The sequence below is a fragment of the Mesoplodon mirus genome (assembly GCF_964341445.2).
Source record: "Mesoplodon mirus genome assembly, chromosome: 16".
NCBI lineage: Eukaryota > Metazoa > Chordata > Mammalia > Artiodactyla > Ziphiidae > Mesoplodon > Mesoplodon mirus.
The window spans coordinates 19,392,018-19,413,519 of record NC_138992.1 but is presented as its reverse complement, the minus strand read 5'-3'; the positions used below and the strand labels follow the sequence as shown (position 1 = coordinate 19,413,519).

At 41.3% G+C, this 21,502-nt stretch overlaps 1 protein-coding gene across 4 annotated transcripts in view; it reads left to right on the top strand.

Moving 5' to 3' along the window:
• Positions 1-21,502, top strand: part of LOC309791728 (uncharacterized protein) — a 275,665-nt gene that overhangs the window by 250,919 nt on the left and 3,244 nt on the right. For all 4 annotated transcript variants that reach the window (XM_082600767.1, XM_082600768.1, XM_082600769.1 and 1 more), the window contains 2 exons: positions 4,049-4,169; positions 20,389-20,463. In XM_082600767.1, coding sequence (XP_082456893.1) covers positions 4,049-4,169; positions 20,389-20,463 — 196 coding nt within the window. The remainder of the gene's footprint in view (positions 1-4,048; positions 4,170-20,388; positions 20,464-21,502) is intronic.

The following is a 21,502-nucleotide window of genomic DNA, read 5'->3' as shown; positions in this document are numbered from 1 at the left end:
AAAGGATGTGTAGGTGTCTCCCAAGAGAAGGAGGTTTGGAAGGACTTCCCAAGCAGAGAAATAGGCCTCCAGCACCCACAGGGCTTAGCAGGCAGGTCAGATGATTCCTGGGAGAATCCTGAGTGCAAAGGATTAGGGCACTTACATGTGGAACAGGGTGTGTCTGAGGTGGAGGCTGTGATGCTGATCGATTGCATCATTGATTTATAGCTGTTTCCTATGCCATTTTAATTTCTTCCAACGAGACATTTATTGGGTGTCTTTGTACCTACGAGACAGTCATAAACAGAATTTGTAATGGAAATATACTAGAGAGGCAGCATATTCCCTCAAGCTTGAAGCCAAAGAAAAGCTTCCTGAGAAAGAAGATGAGAAAGTCTCAAGAATTAAATGCAGTTGTTATAAAAAGAGAGAAGGGGGCTTCCCTGGTAGCACAGTGGTTAAGAATCCGCCTGCCAATGCAGGGGACATGGGTTCGAGCCCTGGTCCGCGAAGATTCCACATGCCACGGAGCAACTAAGCCTGTGCACCACAACTACTGAGCCCACGCACCTAGAGCCCGTGCTCCACAACAAGAGAAGCCACAGCAATGGGAAGCCCGCGCACCACAATGAAGAGTAGCCCCTGCTCACTGCAACTAGAGAAAGCCCGCATGCAGCAATGAAGACCCAATGCAGCCAAAAAATAAATTAATTCAATAAATTAATTTTAAAAAAAGAAAGAGAGAAGGGCAGAGAGAGGCAGAGACATTTTGCAAATGTAGGATGAGGAGATGAGCACCAGCTCTGCACATTCAAGGACCGTCAGGTTCAGTGTGATGGTAGCACAGCACTGGGGGAGAGATGGTGGCCATGGAAAAGGCTGGGGAGGAAGGTGTGTGCCAAGCTGTTAACAGAATTCTTATGCTCTGCTGGAGTTTAGACTTCATCTAATTGGCAATGGGGAACCCTGGTTATTGTATGCAGGGCTGTGACAGGGTCTGATTTACTTTTCTGAAAGGTCATCCTAAGCATATGCATGTTTTCTTTCTCCAACAGAATCGTAAGGATGCCTAACAGGTGTCATATCCTGACATTTTTTTTGTTTTTGCTTTTGGGGATTTTTGTTTGTTTCACCAACAGTGCTTAGCAGAGTCAGGGACACATCAAGAGGTCAATAGTTAATGGATTCATTATTTGATTGAGAGGCACAAACTCCTACTTGAGTTAATATTGTAACATGGACACTATATCCTACGTGGTGTCTGATATTTAAAGGTCTTGGCAATTTTAAACCATGCTTCCTAATTTTAACATGCACACAAATCACCTGGGAATCTTGTTAAAATAGAGACTCTGATTCATCATGTCTTGGGTGGGGTCTAAGATTCTGAATTTCTAATAAGCTTCCATATGCTGCTGTTGTTGATGGTTTGGATTTCCACATTTTGAGTGGCAGGGATCTTAATGTTCAGTTGCCTTATGTGTAGACAGTCTAATGGTGGAGCCATCTATGAACACTAGAAGTTTCTACAGGGACTGTGGAAATGGAGGGGCTTCACCCTAAGAGAGTAAGACTCCTTGGCTAAGACCCCATACGTCTCCTTTGGGACTGGTTTGGAAAGCAGTGGCATGTCTATAAGGCCCCTTGGGTAGACATTGATGTTACTTGCCTTTAAGGGAATTTCTGATGCTGTTGCCAGTTTCTTCCTCGTACCTCCAAGTGCTGAGTTCCACAAGAAAATCCATTAGTAACAGTAGAGTTGATAATAGAACACCAGATCAAGTCAGAGGGCTCTAAAAACAGCATGCTATTGGCGTGTCATTTGTTTAGATCTATGTAGAAGTGAGCCTTTTTCTCGGAAATTTTCAAGTTTGAAATTTGATTATGGGCCAGTTCATAATTTCTTGATGTTTTCCTCTTTTCCTCTGTTCACTTTCACATACTCATTGTCATATTGTGACAATCTGGATGTCCCTCAGGCCTCACCATCTTGTAGGCATAAAAGGCAGCCACATAGGTCAGACTGAAGTTTGCTGCCTTGATGTCGCACATTACTATGAACAGGTGCTTGGCCTTCCTTTTAAGGCCCCCTGACCTTTCTACCGGCTCTCAGACAAGGCCCAGGCCTCCTCCCCACTCATCCCCTATGTTTATGTGGGTTGTTGCCTGCAATTCCATCACTCAGCAGTGGACCCCAATGGCTGCTCCATCTCAGAGAGCTCCCCAGGCCGCCGCCAGTCTCCTTCATGTCCACTCCATGCTGGATGTGGCCATTGCACCCTTGGACTGAAGCCTCCGCTCCCCTTGTGAGCCTCAGCTGGGAGGTATCCAGGGTAGCAGCAAAGACAGTGTCTCTGGAGACAGAACCCCACATCTCAGATGTGTAATTTGGGCACGTTGTTGGACCACACTAAACCTGAGATTTCTTACCTGTAAAATGAGAATAACTAGAGTTCTGTAATCTCAAGATTGTTGAGAAAATAAGGTAAGCCATTTAAGCTCCTAACACTTCATTCTTGGCACATAGAAAATTCTCAATACGTGTTAACCATTATTCTCGCTGTTTCTCTCTCTGTCATTATAATCCCTGCCTGGACAAGCTTCATTTTTATTTCACCACAACCCAGCTGAGTTGATAAGGTTTCTGTGACATGGCTGATGTCTCAGGGGTAACAGAAGGGGATTAAGATTGGGGGAAGTACAACTGCTATTTAATACAAAGACTCAGACATAATACATCTTCTTCTGGGCATATTATGCATTCTTCTTCTGGGGTCCCTTCCAGGGGCTTCCTTGCATCTCTACTGGTGACAGAAGACATCCTCCCTGCACGTCAAAAGAGTATCATTGAACTTATCTAGACTCCTTTGAGTCCAGACTCAGAGATCAATTTTTGCCATTCTGGGGTTCATTTTCTTTTCCACTCCCTTGAAAGGGAGCCTTTATCCTACTCAGTGTGTCACCTTACCTGTGCATAAAGACCAGTGTCTCTCTCCCTTCCCAGTCTTGCTCCAGGATTCACTCCCTTTCCTTTGTGCAGAGGATAACTGAACTCTGGACCCAGTCATTACTCCGTCTCTATTTCAGGTTCATGTGGAGAGAACCTCTTATAATAATAACAACAACAACAATTACTTTTTCTCATGTTTTCCTTGCCCTTCTGCCTCTAAAATGCTGTTTTTAAAAGATGTTTCTTATTTCACTTTCTGCTTCAAAGACCCCACTCCTGGCACTTAGGAAGTCAAATTCATATTAGCATATAAGGCTCTTTATACGCACAGGTCCTCTTCTGAAATGCCCTCTGCTCCTTTGTTTTCTCAGAAAATGTCCATTCAACCTTCATGGCCCAGCTTAAATCTGACTTCCTTTCTGGATTCTTTCTAGAACCTCTGGCACCCCATGTCCCCAGACATCAGCCAGTCTCCCTCCTCCAGGCCCACGTGACAGTCTGTACGTTTCTTCACCACGTTACACCATATAATACTTCACTTCCAGTTCTGCCTCCCCCTTTTTATTTTTATTTTTTATTTTTATTTTTATTTTTATTTTTATTTTGCGGTATGCGGGCCTCTCACTGTTGTGGTCTCTCCCGTTGCGGAGCACAGGCTCCGGACGCGCAGGCTCAGCGGCCATGGCTCACAGGCCCAGCCGCTCCGCGGCATGTGGGATCCTCCTGGACCGGGGCACGAACCCGTGTCCCCTGCACCGGCAGGCGGACTCTCAACCACTGCGCCACCAGGGAAGCCCTGCCTCCCCCTTTTTAAAGGGAGCTCTGTGAAAGCACAGTCTCTAGTCATATGAGTGGCCAGTGAATTTACCTTTACTTTATTGAGTTATTTTCCATCTACTCTTTTCTCTGATCCTTACTAAAGGTCTGTGAGATAAGTAGGGCAAGTATTACGTGATCTCTACTTTATATATGAGAAAAGGAGGTTCCCACAACTAGGTGGCTAGTCCATAGTCATCCCATCCATGTGATGGAAAAGGGAAGTAAACGTAGCCTGAGTTCTTTGGACTTTAATTCCATTGCCCCTTTTCACTACTTTTTATTGCTTCCTTTTAACAGAAACTAACCCTGGTAGGAAAAGGATAAGCTCTCAAGGAAGACAAGACCTGGGCCAAGGAAGACCGAGGGGAGATGGCAACACACAGAGAAACCACAGCTGCAGAATTACGAGGACCCGAAGGTAAAGTTGTTGAGTGTAATGAGAACCCTGGGGTGGACTGTTTGTTGACTGACTTTCGGACTTGAGGGAAGATGCTCTTTGACTAAAACAAAGTGAACGGGAGTGGGAGTGGGGAGACAGACATCACAGGTGATTACGCTTAAAATCTGGTCTCAAGCACCACCTTGCAGAGTGTCCATCATTCCTTTTCAGCCACCCTCAGGATTGCTGTAAGTGAGAAATAATTTTATAAGAGTCTTGAACTGCTGCTGAGAGTCCTTTTTAGAGCTGAAAGCAAAACAAACAAACATGAAGTCCTATGGAGCTGAGAATAAGCTCCGGAGAGAGTGAGAGCAGTGGAAATAGTTACTGGGATGAGGAAGGAGATCGCAGTGTACCTTGTCTCAAACCCCATGAGCTTGTCTCCTCAGCCACTTGCAAGTCCTGCGGGCAGTCTGAGCTCGGTGGCAGTCGGGGCGGGGGAGCGGGTGCAGGAGAGACGCCAGGACAGGAGGGCTCAGAGCTATTTCAGACTCGAGGCCAACAGCCACGGAGACTTCAAGTTACATCACCACTACTGTCTGGACTTTAGGCCCCTTAAGCCAAATGCGGTTTCCAGAAAAAGGATCCGCCGCATATTTGGAAGCCCATCAAGCAAATGTTGTCTCATCACTTTTGTGCATGAGATCTTTTCATTTGTGAAGAGTATATTATTTTGCTTAATTATGGGCTTTGAGGAGATGGCATAGAGCAGTGGAAAAAGCATGAGCTCGGAGTCAGAAGCCTGGGTCTGAATCATGGCTCCGCCATCCACCAGCTGCGGGGCACTGCCTGGGGGCGCCTCAGTCTCCTCGTATGTGAACTGAGAACAGTCTTGTAATAATTACCCATCTTATAGGGCAGTCATTAGGATTAGGTGGTTAATGTGTGTCAAGAATCTTGTATTGTGCTGCTATTCAGATATTTAATGATCAGTAGCTATGATAAAGAAAGTGTCTGACTTCTAACACAATGACCTTTGGCAAATGAGATTTCATTTTCACTCCAAAGTATGTGTATGGTGGTATGTTTTCCATATATATATATGACTTTCTTCTGCTTACAAAATACTGTTTATTGAAATTCCATTTCCCAGTGGAAATTGCTGTTATTTGGTGTCAAAATACCTCTCCAAACTCACATTTCCTAGGAAGTTTTCTTAAATGGAGTCTCACTGGTGCCCTCCTAATGCTTATTTTTCAGCACCTTGATAATTCATTTTTAAATACTTATAGTTTATTTTGTAATCATCTATGCCATGACTGATTATCCTTTTCTTTAAAAAAGGGTGCATCCAGAAAGCAGATAAGATCAGAAGCCTTTACCTCTATCACTCAGTCACTTACTGCCTCAGACTTGGCTCTTTATCTCAAGTATGGGGATAATATTTGACCTATGTATCTTACAAAGGTGTTTTTTTCTTCCTGAAAAAAAAAACAAGTGAACTCATAAATGGGAAAGAATTTTATAAATTATAAAAGATATGAAATTTTAATTTATGATGTGATTTTTGCTACAGACCCCTTTGCAGCAGATAGGAAAATTCTTTCTGCTGGGGCTACCTGCCTGATGCTGTTGATGTTCCATGCCTGGGAGTCACCTTGAGGTTACTTAGAGCCTCTCTCTGCCACCAGATGTTAGGAGATTGAGCAACTTTCTTGAGTAATTGTCTCCTCTGACTCACACTCCTTGCAGATCCCTTAGTGACCTGTGAGCCACCCAGGGTGAGCAAGGAATTTCCTCTCTAGAGTTGTTTAAGGACTAGCCCCAAACTTTCAACTTAGTCTTTTTTTACACCTCTTCCAATACTACCTACCTGAGTAGCCACAGAAAAAATCTGTGCAGTGGCTGGATTCAGTCTTGCTGATATGAGTACATGCTCTGGGAAGGAGAAACTCCAATCCTCTAATGAGATCCTCCTTAAAGAGAGATCCTCATATCTCCTTAAGGACCTAATTGGGATGGAAGAGCACAGTTAATAACTGGCGTAAGTGCCAATAAATGATCAGGAGATACCTTCTAGGTGTACTTCACCGTCTCCTTTTCCTTACTTTCTCTCTTTCTGGTTTTTCCTGTTTTTAAATCCCTTCTCTTTTCTTATTTTCCCTTTACTAAACTCTCTCCCAATCAATAGACTCACCATGGCATTCTCAGGCATACGTCGCTAGCTTCATTAGAAGTACAGTCAGCCTCGGTATAGAGGTTCTACATCCGCTGATTCAACCAACTGCGATTTCAGTCCGTGGTTGGCTGAATCCACTGTTGGTTGAATCCATGGATGCAGAACCCGCAGATACGGAGGGCAGAATGAACTATGCCATATTATATAAGGGACTCGAGTATCCTCGGACTTTGATATCTGTGGGGGGTCCTGGAATCCATCCCCCATGGATACTGAGGGACGACTGTACCCAGAGCACAGCAGTTGTAGAAATTTAGTCCAGGTCAGAGAGCCTCATACCTTGCTGTGTATTAGAGTTACCTGGAGACCTAAAAAAACACTGATGCCTGGGGCCCAACTGAATTAATATCTCTGCGGGGAGGTGGGCCCTGGGCCTAATATTTTTAAAAAGCTTCCAAAATGATTCTAACGTGCATCCAGATTACACTGGTTAAACATACTTGGAAAGCAAAGATACGACAAAGCTATACTAAAACTAAAATAAGATTTATGGCTCAAAGAGCTGCAATCATGTGGTTTGGCTACACTTGCTTGTTTCCTATCCGTCAAATAACAAGTGTTTTTTGAGAACCACAGAAAGAGGGGCTGATTATGCCCAGGCAAAGCTTGTAGGTGAGTTTCAAAGACAAAGTGAATGGCCACGAAACACTCTTAGAGCTAGTATTGGCTGGGTGCACACTCTGAGCTGTGTGCTACACTGGACACTTTTCATGCATTATATCATTCAGTGTCCTTAACAACTCTGTGGGCCATTATTATTCTTCCCAGTTTACAAATAAAGAAATATAGACACCAGGTGATTGCTTAAATAGCTCAAGATCTGACCACTAGTTAGTAGTGGAGCCAAAAAAATGTGAAAACAGGTAATTTGACTGCAGTCTTGTTTTTCATCAGCCTGTGATACCTCCTCTGTACATTGACAGATAAGATGAAAATACAAAAATTCCCCAAAATTCAGTGTCTCCCAATTTTGGCTGCATATTAGAATCATTGGGGGAGTTTTGTAAAAAAAAAAAATCCTTTGCTCAGGTAACACCTTGGACCAATTTCATCCACATTTCTCAAGAATGGGACCCAATCGTTTTTGAAGTGCCACAGGTGATGCCAGTGTGCAGACAAGATTGCACACTACTGGGTTAGAGGAAAGAGAACAATGCAGGTGAGGGTCCTCAGGGAAAGCCTCATAGGTAATGGGTTACCTGAACTCAGCATGAGACAGAATAATGCCCTACCCTGGCCAAAGATGCCTATATCCTAATCTCCGGGACACCTGAATATGTTACTTTATATGACAAAGCGGAAGTAAGGATGCAGGTGGAATTAAGGTTGTTAATCAGATGCCTATAAACTGGAGAATTAGCTTAGATTATCCAGTTGGACCCAGTGTAGTCACATGGGCCCTTAACTGTGGAAGAAGGAGGCAAAAGAAGGAGAACCAGAGAAATGACACCATAAGGACTTGGCCTACAGTTGCTAGCTTTGGAGGTGGAGAAAGGACTCAAAGAATGCAGATGGCCTTCAGAAGCTGGGAAAGACAAGGAAACAGGTTCTGTACCAGAGCATCCAGAATGAACACAGCCTTGCCAACACCTTCATTTTACCCCAGTGGAATTCTGACCTCCAGAACTGAAAGAAAATTAATTGGTACCACTGTTCATGGTAATTTGTTTCAGCATCAATAGAAAGTTAATAAAGTACCTTAAAAAGGAAGGGTTTAGAGAAATGAGAGTGAAAAACACCCACTTAACTGCAGATTCGATTTTCTGTATTAAATAACCTAGGTACTGAGCACCTTACATCTCTGCCCTCTACAATGCCTCTACAATGTAGGCATCTGTAGCTTACAGTTGAGTCAGGATTCAAACCTAATCCTTCTGGGCTCTGGATCAGTGCTCATTCCAGTTACCATCCTGTGTGCTTTTCCTTAAGACCATTTAGAACTCTGGTTGCTTTTCTGATCTTTCTTGAGCAAAAAGCAAGGAAGGGTGACATCACAAGGGACCTTATGGTACAGAGAAAAGGATTCTCATACAGGTTGCTCAGAGGAACAAATTACTGCTAATTACTGGGATGTTTAATGAAGATTGATCTGATAATTTTGTGCAAGAAGGATTGAAGTAGATGAAGCTGGGGCCAGGCAGATCAGTCAGGAAATTGGACAACAACTTAGGCTCCTATGGGTTTGAATTCTGAATGGCAGTGGTAATGGTGGTAGTAGAAGTGGAGAGGAGAGGATGAACCCAGGAAACCTGGAGAAGAAAATCAACCCAAGGGAACTTAACCTACCTAAGAAGAGCAGAGAAAAGGCGAAGACAACTTCAGGTTTTTAGTGTGGCAGGCTTAAAGGGTGGTTGATGGTGCCCATGACAGAATTGAGATGCTAGGAAAGAGAACAAGTTTGGAGAGTGGGATGGGGTAGGGTGGTGGTATATAATAAAGAATTTTACTGGCCTTTGTTCCTGGGAGACTCTAAATCCTTAAACTATCCCAACTGATGAAGAGTATCTTTTTTATGCTTATATAATTACAAATGGTAGGCTCCTAGATAGTTTTAGTGTAGGGTGTGGTCATAAGATAAACCAACCATGTTGATTAGTGTTGCAACTTTGAGTTATTTTGACTTCTGGGGTGTGGGTGTGGAAGAGGGCTAGAAATTGAGTTCAATCAGTCATGCTTATGTAATAACACCCCAATAAAAACTCTGGACAGTGGACCTGCCTTGTTGGTAAACACATTATTCATGTGCCGGGAGGGTGATGCATCTGATTCCAAAGGGGAAAGCCATGGATCCTCCCAGGACCCTCCCAGATCTTGTCACTAGGAGTATCCTTTATAGTAAACTACAGTCGTAAGTACAGCGCTTCCCTGAGTTCTGTGAGTTATTCTGGCAAATTATCAAACCTGAGGGGGTTGTAGGAACCCCTTCTTTGTAGCCAGTCAGAAGTGTAGGTGGCCTGGGGAACCCTGAAACTTGTGACTGGTGGCTGGGCAGGCTTGTGGAGGACTTTTCCCCTTAATCTATGAGGCCTGTGCTAACTCTGGCTAGTTAGTATCAGAATAGAATTTCTGCTCACCCACTCGGGGTGAAAACAGAATATGTGGACACTAACGCGACGTAACTATCTGTGGGCAAAAATCAGAGTTGTGTGAAATCAACTACCCCTCCACACTAGGGCAAATGCACAGAAGGAGAATGCAGAGAACATTAAATACCACTTTTAAATGCCCACGTCTTGATTCTTACTGTCTGATTGATTGATTCTTACTGATTCTTGCTGTCTGACTTCCCCAGTGCCTTTGGACCAGTGTGATACAATGAAATATCAAGAGTTTTAAAGATAAAATGGAGTTCAAAATCTATCTCTGTTACTTCCTTGCTATGAAATAGTGGGCACATAATTTATTCTCTTTGGGCCATAGCCCTTTATCTTTAAAATGGTAATATTAAGGCCTAATGTGTAAAGCTGTTAAGAGAACGAACATAAGATCTTGGCGCATGACAGATACTCACTGATTGCTATTTTCTCCTGTCCTTTAAGGTGATTTCCAATTGGAATGGTTCTTTGAGAGAGATTTTGTTTTATCCAGATTCATCAAAAGGAAGTCAAAGTGATTGATGTGGCTTCACTGAACACTCAAAGAACTGTCCAACTTTGGGGGGATAGATTAACTCAACCTCTCAAGTGTCAGTGACTGTTAGACTTTTGTCTTAAAGAGGGTCTTCCCATAATTGAAAATTTCACCATCTCTGCTAAGAACGCGAACAGAGAACATCTCTGCAATGTCTGCATCTGCTACCTTCGTGGTGCCTGCAATTGCTTGGTGCTGCATTTGTCACAAACCATCTGAGCTGCAGGTGCACTGTGTCCATACTCTGCATAGCACCATTGTCATAGGCACTCCAAAGCTTCAGTGGGGCCCAGAATGAAAGCCAGGCCTGTGGATACCTCTTTGTCTCCTTAACTGCCTTCTCTTGACTTGCCTCTCTTCCCGTTTTGGGGTGAAGTGGTTACAACTCTGAACCAAATAACCAGCATAGTTTTCTGGAAGAATACCCCTTTCTTTTTTCCCTCAAAATGACCACACAGAATAGCTGGGAACCATCCTTTTTATGAAGTTTTAAAAAGCACTTGTTTATATGCCATGTAATATGTTAGAAACTTACATGGGATGTCCAGATAAGCTTCTGAGATTTTAGTCTATGGATTATGTGGACAGAGAGGCTGAGCCCCAAAGCAATCATGTTGTTTAGGAGAAGAGACAGGATTTAAAATCAGGTGTGTCTCACTTTAAAGCCCTTTCCTTTACTAGAGGTTTATTAACTCACGTGAACCTGCTCCTGAGAAAGATAGCTACTTATTTCTAAGTGGAATCTGCCCTTATTTTTTAATTCCCAGACCCCGTCAAATTTTATTTTTTCTAGAAACTTTACTGTGAAATTCCCTATTCTTTAAATGTGGCTTAATCAACAGAGGCTATTTTCAAGTAATCAGGAAAAGGTATAGTGCCAGTTATACCCAAGTGTGAGTCTGCAGGCTTTACGTTTTTTTAATACCCAGTTTCAACTTCATGGTTTGGGTTTAAACAGAAATTTATTCTGGAGACTTTAGCAAAGCTGCTTCTTTTGCCATCTCCTCTTAGTAAGTAAATCCTGGATGTGTTCCTTGCCACGAGTGCTTAATGGCAGAATACATCATGCCACCGTCCAAGGCAGATTTTTTGAGTGGCATATTCTCCTGGCTGGAGGGGAAAATCTGATCCAGGTGCCACAAAAAGCAGATGGAATTTTCCATACAAAACCATTACTCTTGGATTCCTGGCTAGTGGATTTTGTTTTTCAAAAGTGTGACTTTTTCCTCTCTTGCCTCTTACTGTCATCCTATTTCAGGAGTGATGTTTGTCATCTTGAGCTAAAATCCAAAGGTGTAATCAGGATAGATCATTGGTAGGAAGTATAAGACTTGGGATAGCTGTGACTAGATTGGGCAAATATTGTACCCAGTCCATGCAGTAGATAATAATAGAGGTCTAATTAAAAAAAAAAATGGTGGGTGTCAGGGGAAATCAGCTGGTAGGGCTGTAAAGATTTAGTGAAATAATGACATAACAAGTGGGTTAGGGAGAGTTAACGAATTGGGCTGTTGAGATTTAATGAGATGATGTCTATTAATGGGCTGAAGTGCAGGGTTATGTTCCTAGCACGTTTTTAAAGGGCATTTACTGTGAGTTCCGAGGTCAGTGTAGAAGCAACGACAAGTTGGAAGATGAATCAGGGACTTCCTGGCTTTTGTCTTTTAGAACACTGTGTTCTTATTTTATTTTTATTTTTTAATTAATTTTTATTGGAGTATGGCTGCTTTGCAGTGTTGCGATAGTTTCTGCTGTACAACAAGTGAATCAGTTATATGTATACATATATCCACTCTTGTTAAAATTTCCTTCCCATTTAGGTCACCACAGAGCACCTTGTGCTATACAGTAGGTTCGCATTAGTTATCTATTTTATACACAGTGTATATATGTCATATATATATACTTATATGTATATATATGTAGTGTATATATGTCAATCCCAATCTCCCAGTTCATGCCACACCTCCTTCCCCTCTTGATAACCATAAGCGTGTTCTCTACATCTGTGACTCTATTTCTACTTTGCAAATAAGTTCATCTGTACCATTTTTCTAGATTCCAAATATGGCAACATTATACGATATTTGTTTTTCTCTTTCTGACTTACTTCAGTTACAAAACATTGTTTTCTAAGAACCTAAATGGACCCAAATCTGGGGATAACAGGAAAGCATGTAATAAATGATAGCGATTATTGTTATTGCTGTTGTTATTATTACCATTAGCATCAGTATCAAGAGACAGTTAAACTGTCAGTTGATAAGTGCAATGATATTGAATAGATACATGCACAGTGTGATTAAGTGCACCCAAGGAGGGAAAGCTAGTTGCTTCCCATCTTCATTAAGAGAAGCACAAAGTTAAACAAGAGTCTTAGTAGAGTTCTGAGTCTTAGGAGCTCTGAGTTCTTCCAGCTATGCAATTTAATGTCTCACAGCCTCATTTGGATCATTAAGGATTAGATACAATTATTTCCAAAATTGCCCAGTAAGAATTCTAGCATCCTACTCCTAATCCATGGAATCAAAGTCATTCTGGAAGGGTACTGGGAATGTGCATTTTGATAAATATGCTTATGATTAGGTTATGTCTGATAAACACTGGGTTAGAACAATCTAGAAAGGCCCACCTGCTCTAAAATTCCAAGTAAGAATTTCTATTAAAGAAACCATTTGTCCAGTTTGAATTTCAGAGTGAGTCCTGGAATTGGGTTCCATTGGCTGTGTGTGTCCGTGGGTATATGTTGTGGGGGAATCACTAAGCAATAAGATACTTTTAAAATTATTAAATCCGAGGTCATCACTCTCCAGGATGGTTTAGGAATGGCTGGACCAGGGCATGAGAGTTGAACAGATGACCTCATGTTGTCTCTTAGAAACCTATGATTCCATCAGGATGACACGGGTTTTATGCATGATCTGCCCTGTTTACCTCCTCTTTTCTGAAATCAGTGAGTCATAAAAAACCAAAATTGCTATAGAAATGTCAATTTGGAAGACGTCTTTGTTTTAGTTAGAAGGATTTTTGTGGAAATATGACTTAAGCTTTTGTGTCTCAAAAGATGAGGTGGATTTCCCTGGGAAAAGACTCAAGAAACCCAAGGAAATGGGAGATTTATTTGGTATTAAATACTTGGAAAAAGACGGAATCTCAACCCATTAGTCATAACCAAATGTCCAGTGATGGTGCTCCTCCTCTGATGACTCTTTTGGAAAGAGTAACGATTCTTTAAAGTGATCTTTCTCTTCCGCTCTGGGCTCCCACCCCCAGTCTGAGTTGTCTATTTACTTCATGGCTGAACTGTTCTTATAGTCAGCTCTTCTGCTTTAACCGTCTCTGGCCTGTTTCTGTTCCAATCCATTCTATACACTCCTGCCAGGATAATCTTCTTGAAATGCTGCCTTGCAAACTTCAATACCTTTCTTAAGACCTCCATGGCTCCTATTGTGTTTAGCTGTAAATATTATAAAACGAAAGATTCTCGGGTGGATAGGACCTCACAGTCATCACAGTTAGCTCCTCAAATCCAAACATCTTTGTCTGGCATTTAGGGACCTCTTATTTACTCCACATGTTAGTCAGGACTCTTGTTTATGAATGACAGAAACTGGCTTGAGTGAGAAGGAAACGTCAGTGGTTCACAAAAATAAATAACAGAAAGAAAACGTATGGCTAGAACCAGAGGCTTGAACATCATTAGGATTCTTTGCCTATCTCTTCTTCTTAGTTCTCTCTGTTAGCTCCCTTTCTCTGTGGGCTCTAATGGCTTTAGGTTCACATTTGTATAGTTTTTCATTGAACACAAAAAGAAAATTCAAGTAATTCCAAATGCACAAATCCTAAAGAAGGTATCTCATTGAATACCTTGGAGTAGCAATGGGGAAGGGTTGAGGCTGGCAGAAAGAGAGGCTATTAGTATCAGCTCCCATTGGAACTACGTGTTGAGTTTGGGGTGGAATGGGAGAGAGTAGTTCCTTAAAAGAAGGAGGTGCTTACCAGACTAAAAGGAAGAGTTAGGGGTAAATCAAGCAATTTTATCTGTAACTATGTGGGTTGAAATAAACTTCTACAAGCTTAGTTAATAGTACTCTTTGAATTTTTGTATAAACTACATGAGTCTAGACAATGTTTCTTCAACATGTTACGTACATTTTTAGCCTCTGTGACTTTTCCAATACAATTTCTTATGTCTAAAATACCCTACATGTTCCCTCTGCCTAGGTGTGTCTATAAGACCTAATGGAACTTACTGCTTCTTGGCCTTCCCTGAGCTTAAAAGATGACATTTGATGACTGTGCCATGTTTATACAAATCAATTGGCACTAAGTATATCCTGTCTGATATTAGCAATTGCTCTTTCACGTGTATATCCTGTCTTCCCAAATGGAGTATAACCATCCTCAGAACAGGTGTATTTAAACTCAGTTACAGAGATGATTGCTGCTGGCTATTATTATTGTTAAATCCCTATTTGATGGTTTACTAGATTTGAAGAGAGAGAGAAATTTGGCAAACAACAGCAAGAAAGTCAAAGAATTAGAATATAGTTGTATTCAATATCAACAGTCATAATTATAATAATTGAAGTGATAACAGCCACTGTTATGAACTTTGGCCAAAGGAAAAGAATAGTAAAAGTTTATCAGAGAGTTTGGCTGTCAGTTTAGGAAAATCTTCAAAGGTGCTAAGTATTTTGAAAAGAGCTATCTCCAGAGCTATCTCTGCATTGGTAAAGGAGTATAGAGTTCTCTGTTTTTCAAGTCCTTTCTTTCACACTCATCTCTACACCTGAGCATAAATACCTTTGTGTTTGACAGGGATGGTTTCACAACTAGCAAATTAAAATAACCTAAGACTACACTCTTGAGAGCAATGATGGTTTGCCACGGTGTCTCTTGTTTAAAACTGGGTATAAAGTACATCGTGTTGAATACTCTAATTTGGCACTCAAATATTTTTCAATAAATTTAAAAATTAGGTTTTCATCATATGAATAAAATACTGAAGATAGTCTATTGAATAAGATGCTTAGTAAAATAGGTAGAATAGGAAAGCATGGGTATATAAATTAAAACTTCATAGAATATTTTTCATGACAGGTCTAGAATAAGTATTTCAAAATTGTTTCTCGGTCTGAATCCTTTTTTTCCATAATACTAATTCATTAAAAATACTTAACAACTTGTGTAGGTCTCTGGACGGACCAGAGGAGATAGTGGGTCTGAACTCATGTGGATAGTTTTAACTCCCATCCAATCTTTCACATCAAGTCTTTAAACAACAAAATGGACTAAGTTTTGGCTTCCTCCTGGGAAGAACGTGCAGAGCTGGAGGATGTAGAGAGCTGGAGTGAGTGATGTTCTCAAACTTCTGACAAAAAAAGAACAGAACTAAATTCAAATCCATGACTTTTAAAAAACCCATTAGATGTACACCACCAATAGTGAACTCTAAGGTAAGTGATGGACTTTAGGTGACACTGATGTGTCAGTGTAGGTTCAATTGTCACAAACCTACCACTCTGGTCTACTCTGGTGGGGGATGTTGATAATGAGAGAGGCCATGCATGTGTGCGGGCAGGGAATAAATGGGAAATCTCTGCACGTTCCTCAATGTTCTGTGAACCTAAAACTGTTCTTATACAATAATCTTAATTAAAAACAGGAGACCTGAGGTCACAGAACAAATAACAGACCCGAAATCTAAGAAGAGATAGTGATTCCAGGGAGAGAGGACATACAAATATGTGTTTACCTGGAGTAGATGTAACTGGACACTAGTAAGAAGAGCTCTTAGTAGTTGGAAAATTGATGAAGGCTGTGTGTGGGCTGGTGGAACAGTGTGAGACTCCCGGGTGCTGCAGAAACTGGGGGGGTCTGCACCCTCTTGTTGGTTTGCAACCTCAGGATCTTCCTGGGTAAAATCTGAAATTGGCCCCCATACCTGGAGGGCAAGGAGAGACCAAAGAAAGAGGAAGATCACTCCAAATTGGTAGGGGGCAGGTTTAAGAAGCAAGGGAACTCAATACAAGTCTTGTCTTGGGTAACTACAAGATGAGTAGATCTCTGATCCCACCCACAAGAATCTTAAAAGCTTATGCAGAGGCCTTAACAGGATTTCGTCATATATTCAGTCCAGATGGTCTCAATGACACGTTACTCTTTCAAGACTGAGTCCCTGAAAACAGTCCCACTCTGAGAATGGTGGGCAGAGCGTATGTACCAAGGACAGGTGGGGTGGGGAGCCTCTGATTGTCCAGGTCCAGCTCTTAGGTCAGCTGGGGGTCACATCCTCTGGGCCACGTCCTCTAACACTTTTACAGGCTCTTTCCCCATGAACCCCACTGAGCGTTCTCAGAATAGATCAGAAAGAACGGTAAGATCTTAGAGGGAGGGGCAGTAGCCCTACAGGGAGAACAAGACACCCCACCCCAAAGAACAAAAGCATTAATCTGGGGAAAGGGTAAAACTGCTGGCTTTAGGCTATCAGGAAGCACTCCTTGCAGCTGAGGAAAGGGAACAGGAGGGGGAAAAATCTATTCTGGGGAGAAAGCGCAGAATTAAGTGCTGAACCCAGAACTGCAGCCAGGGGAGGGGCGGGAAAACTGAGAATGCCACACACCCCAGGGACACAGGCGTGCCTAAGGGCATTAATCAGAACAGCGGTGACTGCACTTCCCACCCCCGACCATGAAGCTAAGAAACTTCAAATGACAGCAGCAAAATACCGCTGGGCGAGGGTTGGGAGAGGAATGAGAATGTGCAAAGAGAACCAGTTTGAGGCACAACGCAAAGGGAACACCTGAAACTCAGGATCCAAGAGCCATTGCTCGGAGGTACATCAGCCACCTTAGAAACAAGTATCTATAGGGGTGGGAAACCTGTGATGCACTGCGTATAACCATAGCAACGGCAGCAACAAATATAAAACTAGTCCAATTACTAACTGGATTAATGGAAAGGCTTCCTTTACAATTCTAGCAGAAGGAAAGGCATGCCCATATCCAGGTATAAAAACTATTTACCGGGCTTCCCTGGTGGCACAGTGGTTGAGAGTCCGCCTGGCGATGCAGGGGACACGGGTTCGTGCCCCGGTCCGGGAAGATCCCACATGCCGTGGAGCGGCTGGGCCCGTGAGCCATGGCCGCTGAGCCTGCATGTCCGGAGCCTGTGCTCCACAACGGGAGAGGCCACAACAGTGAGAGACCTGCGTACCGAAATAAAACAAAACAAAACAAAAAAACAACTATTTATCTCAGTTCCAGTGACCTACCCAATATATTTGGCTGTAACAAAAAATCATGAGACATACATAAAGGCAAGAAAAATATCAGCACATTCTCAAGTGACAGAGTAATCATCAGAAAAGACAAAGTCAGTGGTTAAGACAGTATGAAACAGTATAGTACTGGCACAAAAACAGACACATAAACCAAAGGAACAAAGTAGAGAGCCCAGAAATGAATTAACACTTATGTGGTCAATAAATTTAGAGGCAAGAATATACACTGGGGAAAAGACAGCCACTTCAATAAATGGTGTTGGGAAAACTTGACAACTACATGCAAAAGGATGAAACTGGACTATTTTCTCACACCATATACAAAAATAAACTCAAAATGGGTTAAAGACTTAAATGTAAGACCTGAAACCGTAACACTCCTAGAAGAAAACCTAGACAGTATGACCTTTGACAGCAGTCTTAGCAATATTTTTTGGGATATGTCTCCTCAGGCAAGGGAAACAAAAGGAAGAATAAACACATGGGACTATATCAAACTAAAAAGCTTTTGCACAGCAAAAGAAACTATCAACAAAGGAAAAGGTCACCTACTGAATGGGAGAAGATGTTTGCAAATGATGTATCCTTTAAGGGGTAAATATCCAAAATACGCAAAGAACTCACACAACTCAAAATTTAAAAAAAACAAACAATCCAATTAAAAAATGGACAGAGGACCTGAATAGACTTTTTCCCAAATAAGACATACAGATGCCCAACAGGCACATGAAAATATGCTCAACATCAATAATCATCAGGGAAATGCAAATCAAAACCTCAATGAGGTATCACTTCACACCAGTGTAGCATCAACACATATACACTACCAAATGTAAAATAGTTGGCTGGTGGGAAGCAGCAGCATAGCACGGGGAGATCAGCTCTGTGCTTTGCGATGATCTAGAGGGGTGGGATAGGGAGGGTGGGAGGGTATATGGGGACATGTGTATGCACATGGCTGATTCGCTTTGTTGTGCAACGGAAACTAACACAGTATTGTGAAGCAATTATAGTCCAATAAAGATCTATTAAAATTAAAAAAAATAGTTGATCTAAGGAAAAAAACCAAAAAACAACAAGTGTTGAGGATGTGGAGAAAAGGGAAACCTTGTGCACTGCTGGTGGGAATGTAAGTTGGTGCAGCCATTATGCAAAGAAGTATGCAGGTGCCTCAAAAAATTAAAAACAGAACTACCATACAATTCAGCAATCCCACTTCTGGATATTTTTCTGAAGAAAACAAAAACACTAAGTTGAAAAGATACATGTACCCATATGTTTATTGCAGCAGTGTTTACACTAGCCAAGATGTGGAAGCAACCTAACTGCTATCAGTAGCTGAATGGATCAAGAGGATGTGGTATATATACAGGTGAATATTATTCAGCTATAAAGAAGAGTGAAATCATGCCATTTGTGACAACATGGATGGACCTACAGGATAATATTCTAAGTGAAATAAGACAGAGAAAGACAAATGCCGTATGATTTCACTTATATATGTTATCTAAAAAACAAAACAAATGAGCAAACATAACAAAAAAAAAGCAGAGTCAGATACAGAGAACAAACAGGTGGTTGCCAGAGGGAGGAGGATTTGGGGAAGTATGGGGATGAATGAAATAGGGGAGGGAGATTAAGAGGTACACATTTCCAGTTACAAAATGAATGAGTCACAGGGATGAAATGTACAGCATGGGGAATACAGTCATTAATAATGTAATATCTTTGTATGGTGATAGGTGGTAACTAGAGTTATCATGGTGGTCATTTTGTAATGTATAGAAATATCAAATCACTATGTTGTACACCTGGAGCTAATATCGTGTTGTAGGTCAACTATACTTCAAAACAAACTCAGAAATTCATAGGAAGTGAGGTCAGATTTGTGGCTACCAGACACCAGGGTGGGGGTGGGTAGAGGGAGGGGGAATTGGACGAATGTGGTCAAAAGGTGCAAACTTGCAGTTATAAAATAAATAAGTTCTAGGGATGTCATGTACAGCATGATTAACATAATTAACACTGCCATGTATTACACATGAAAGTTGTTAAGAGTAACTCCCAAGAGTTCTCATCACAAGAAAAAATATTTTTTTCCTTTGTCTTGTATCTATATGAGATGATGCATGTTCACTAAACGTATTGTGATAATCATTTCATGATGTATAAGTCAAATCATTATGCTTTGCACCCTAAACTTATACAGTGCTGTATGTTGATTGTATCTCAAGAAAACTAGAAGAAAAAAAAGACTGTGTGGTACTGGTGAAAAGACAGACTTACAGATAAATGGAACAGAATAGAGAGTCCAGAAATATACCCACAGAAATATAATCAACTGATTTTTGACAAAGACGCAAAGGCAATTAAAGAAGAAATGCTTGTCTTTTCATCCAGTCCTATGGGAACAAGTGGATGACCATATGTTAAAAAAAAAAAAGACTTCAATATATATCTCACATCTTATGTAAAAATTCACTCAGTTATCAAGGTTAATATCAACAGTACTTAGTCATGCTGATATCATTTGCACCTGGTATGATGTGAGAAGGGCCATTACCTATGTGATATTCTCTCCCCAAATCCATAACATCATCTATTCACGAGAAAACAGACAGACTGAAATTGAGGCATATTTTACAAAATAGCTCACTAGGGATATTTTATATTGGCTTTTCAATGATTCTGTTAAGTCTAAAACTACTTCAAAATTAAAAGTTTTGAAAAAGAGAAATTGACATGAATTTACATATTATATTTCCCTTGGAGGGGAAGCTTGAGGCAGACTGAACCCAAAGGAGCAGCAGGTAAGCCAATCAAACTAACGTTTGAAGGATTTATATCTGATACCATTAACTACCAAACTTTTCTTAAACTTAGCTGATGTATATGAGGCCATTTCATTTTCTGTGCACAAGAACTTTGTGGAAGACTTGGAACTTCTGAACGGAACGTGATGGCTGTTAGTTAACCCCTGTCCTCCGACTTAATGACTTCGGCACTTAATTTCCACCATATTTTCCACTCCCCGTATTGCAGCCTTGGGACTGATTCTCCAGGTTTGAGCCTCGTAACTTTACCTCTGCCTTTTGTTTCCCCAGATTTCTGAGTTTGTGTGACATTTACCTGGATCTACCCTTCTGTCAAAGCGGCCATAATGATCTGGTTTCACAAAGGTAAGGTTGATCTGTGTTACATTCTAAATCATAGAAAAGTGAGAGAAAAGAGAAACACAGACTGTGAAAGGATGGGGTATCATGGACCCTGTTCCCAGTAATATCCCCTTCTTGGGAACTGCAGCTGATGAAGAGAGACCCTCACTAGCCATGTACTGAATATTTACACCAGTCCTCACCTAGGACAACCAGAGTCTCTCTGCTAGGAATTTGACATTTTGAGCTAAAAGATACAGAAATATAAGACTAGGAGAAAGTGTAGGAACTTCTGCCATCAAGGAGCCCAGCGTTATCTTAATTCTACTGTTTCTGAGGCTTGGATACAACCTGTATTATTACCTGTAGCTGTTCTGGCAAATTACCACAAACTGGGTGGTTTAAAAGAACAGATATGAATTCTCTCATAGTCCTAGAGGGCAGGTCCAAAATCAAGATATCAGTAGGGCTGTGCTCCCTACAGAGCCTCTAGGGGAGAATCTGTCTGTTCCTTTCTTCCCTAGCTTATGGCTTATTGGCTTGTAACCACATCACTCCCATCTGTGCCTCTGTCTGCACATCATCTTCTCTTCTGTCTTTCCCCTCGATGTGTCTCTTATAAAGACACTTGCCACTGGATTTAGGGCCCGCCTGGATAATCCAGGATGATTTTATCGTCTCAAGATTCTTAATTACACATACGAAGAAAGATCCTTTTTCTAAATAAAGTAACGTTCACAAGTTCTGGAGATTATGACATAAACATATTTTGGGCAGGGGGCACCACTCAACCAAATATACCATGCTTCCAATTAATTTTTTCTTAAGTAGTGCCAGCTTCTATTACTTGCAACCAAAAGAACTTAGGTAGTTTGGTCTCTTGATACTAGTGGCAGTAGTTATAAGTTGTTTGTGCCATCTGTATAGTAAGCTTGACTTCAGAAGTTCTCCAACTTTAGTGTAGTAAAAATTACTTTGGAACTTGTTAAAAATGCAGGTTTCTGCCCGCCTTTCCAGAGTTTCTCAATAAATTGGTCCAGGAATCTTCATTTTTAACAATTCC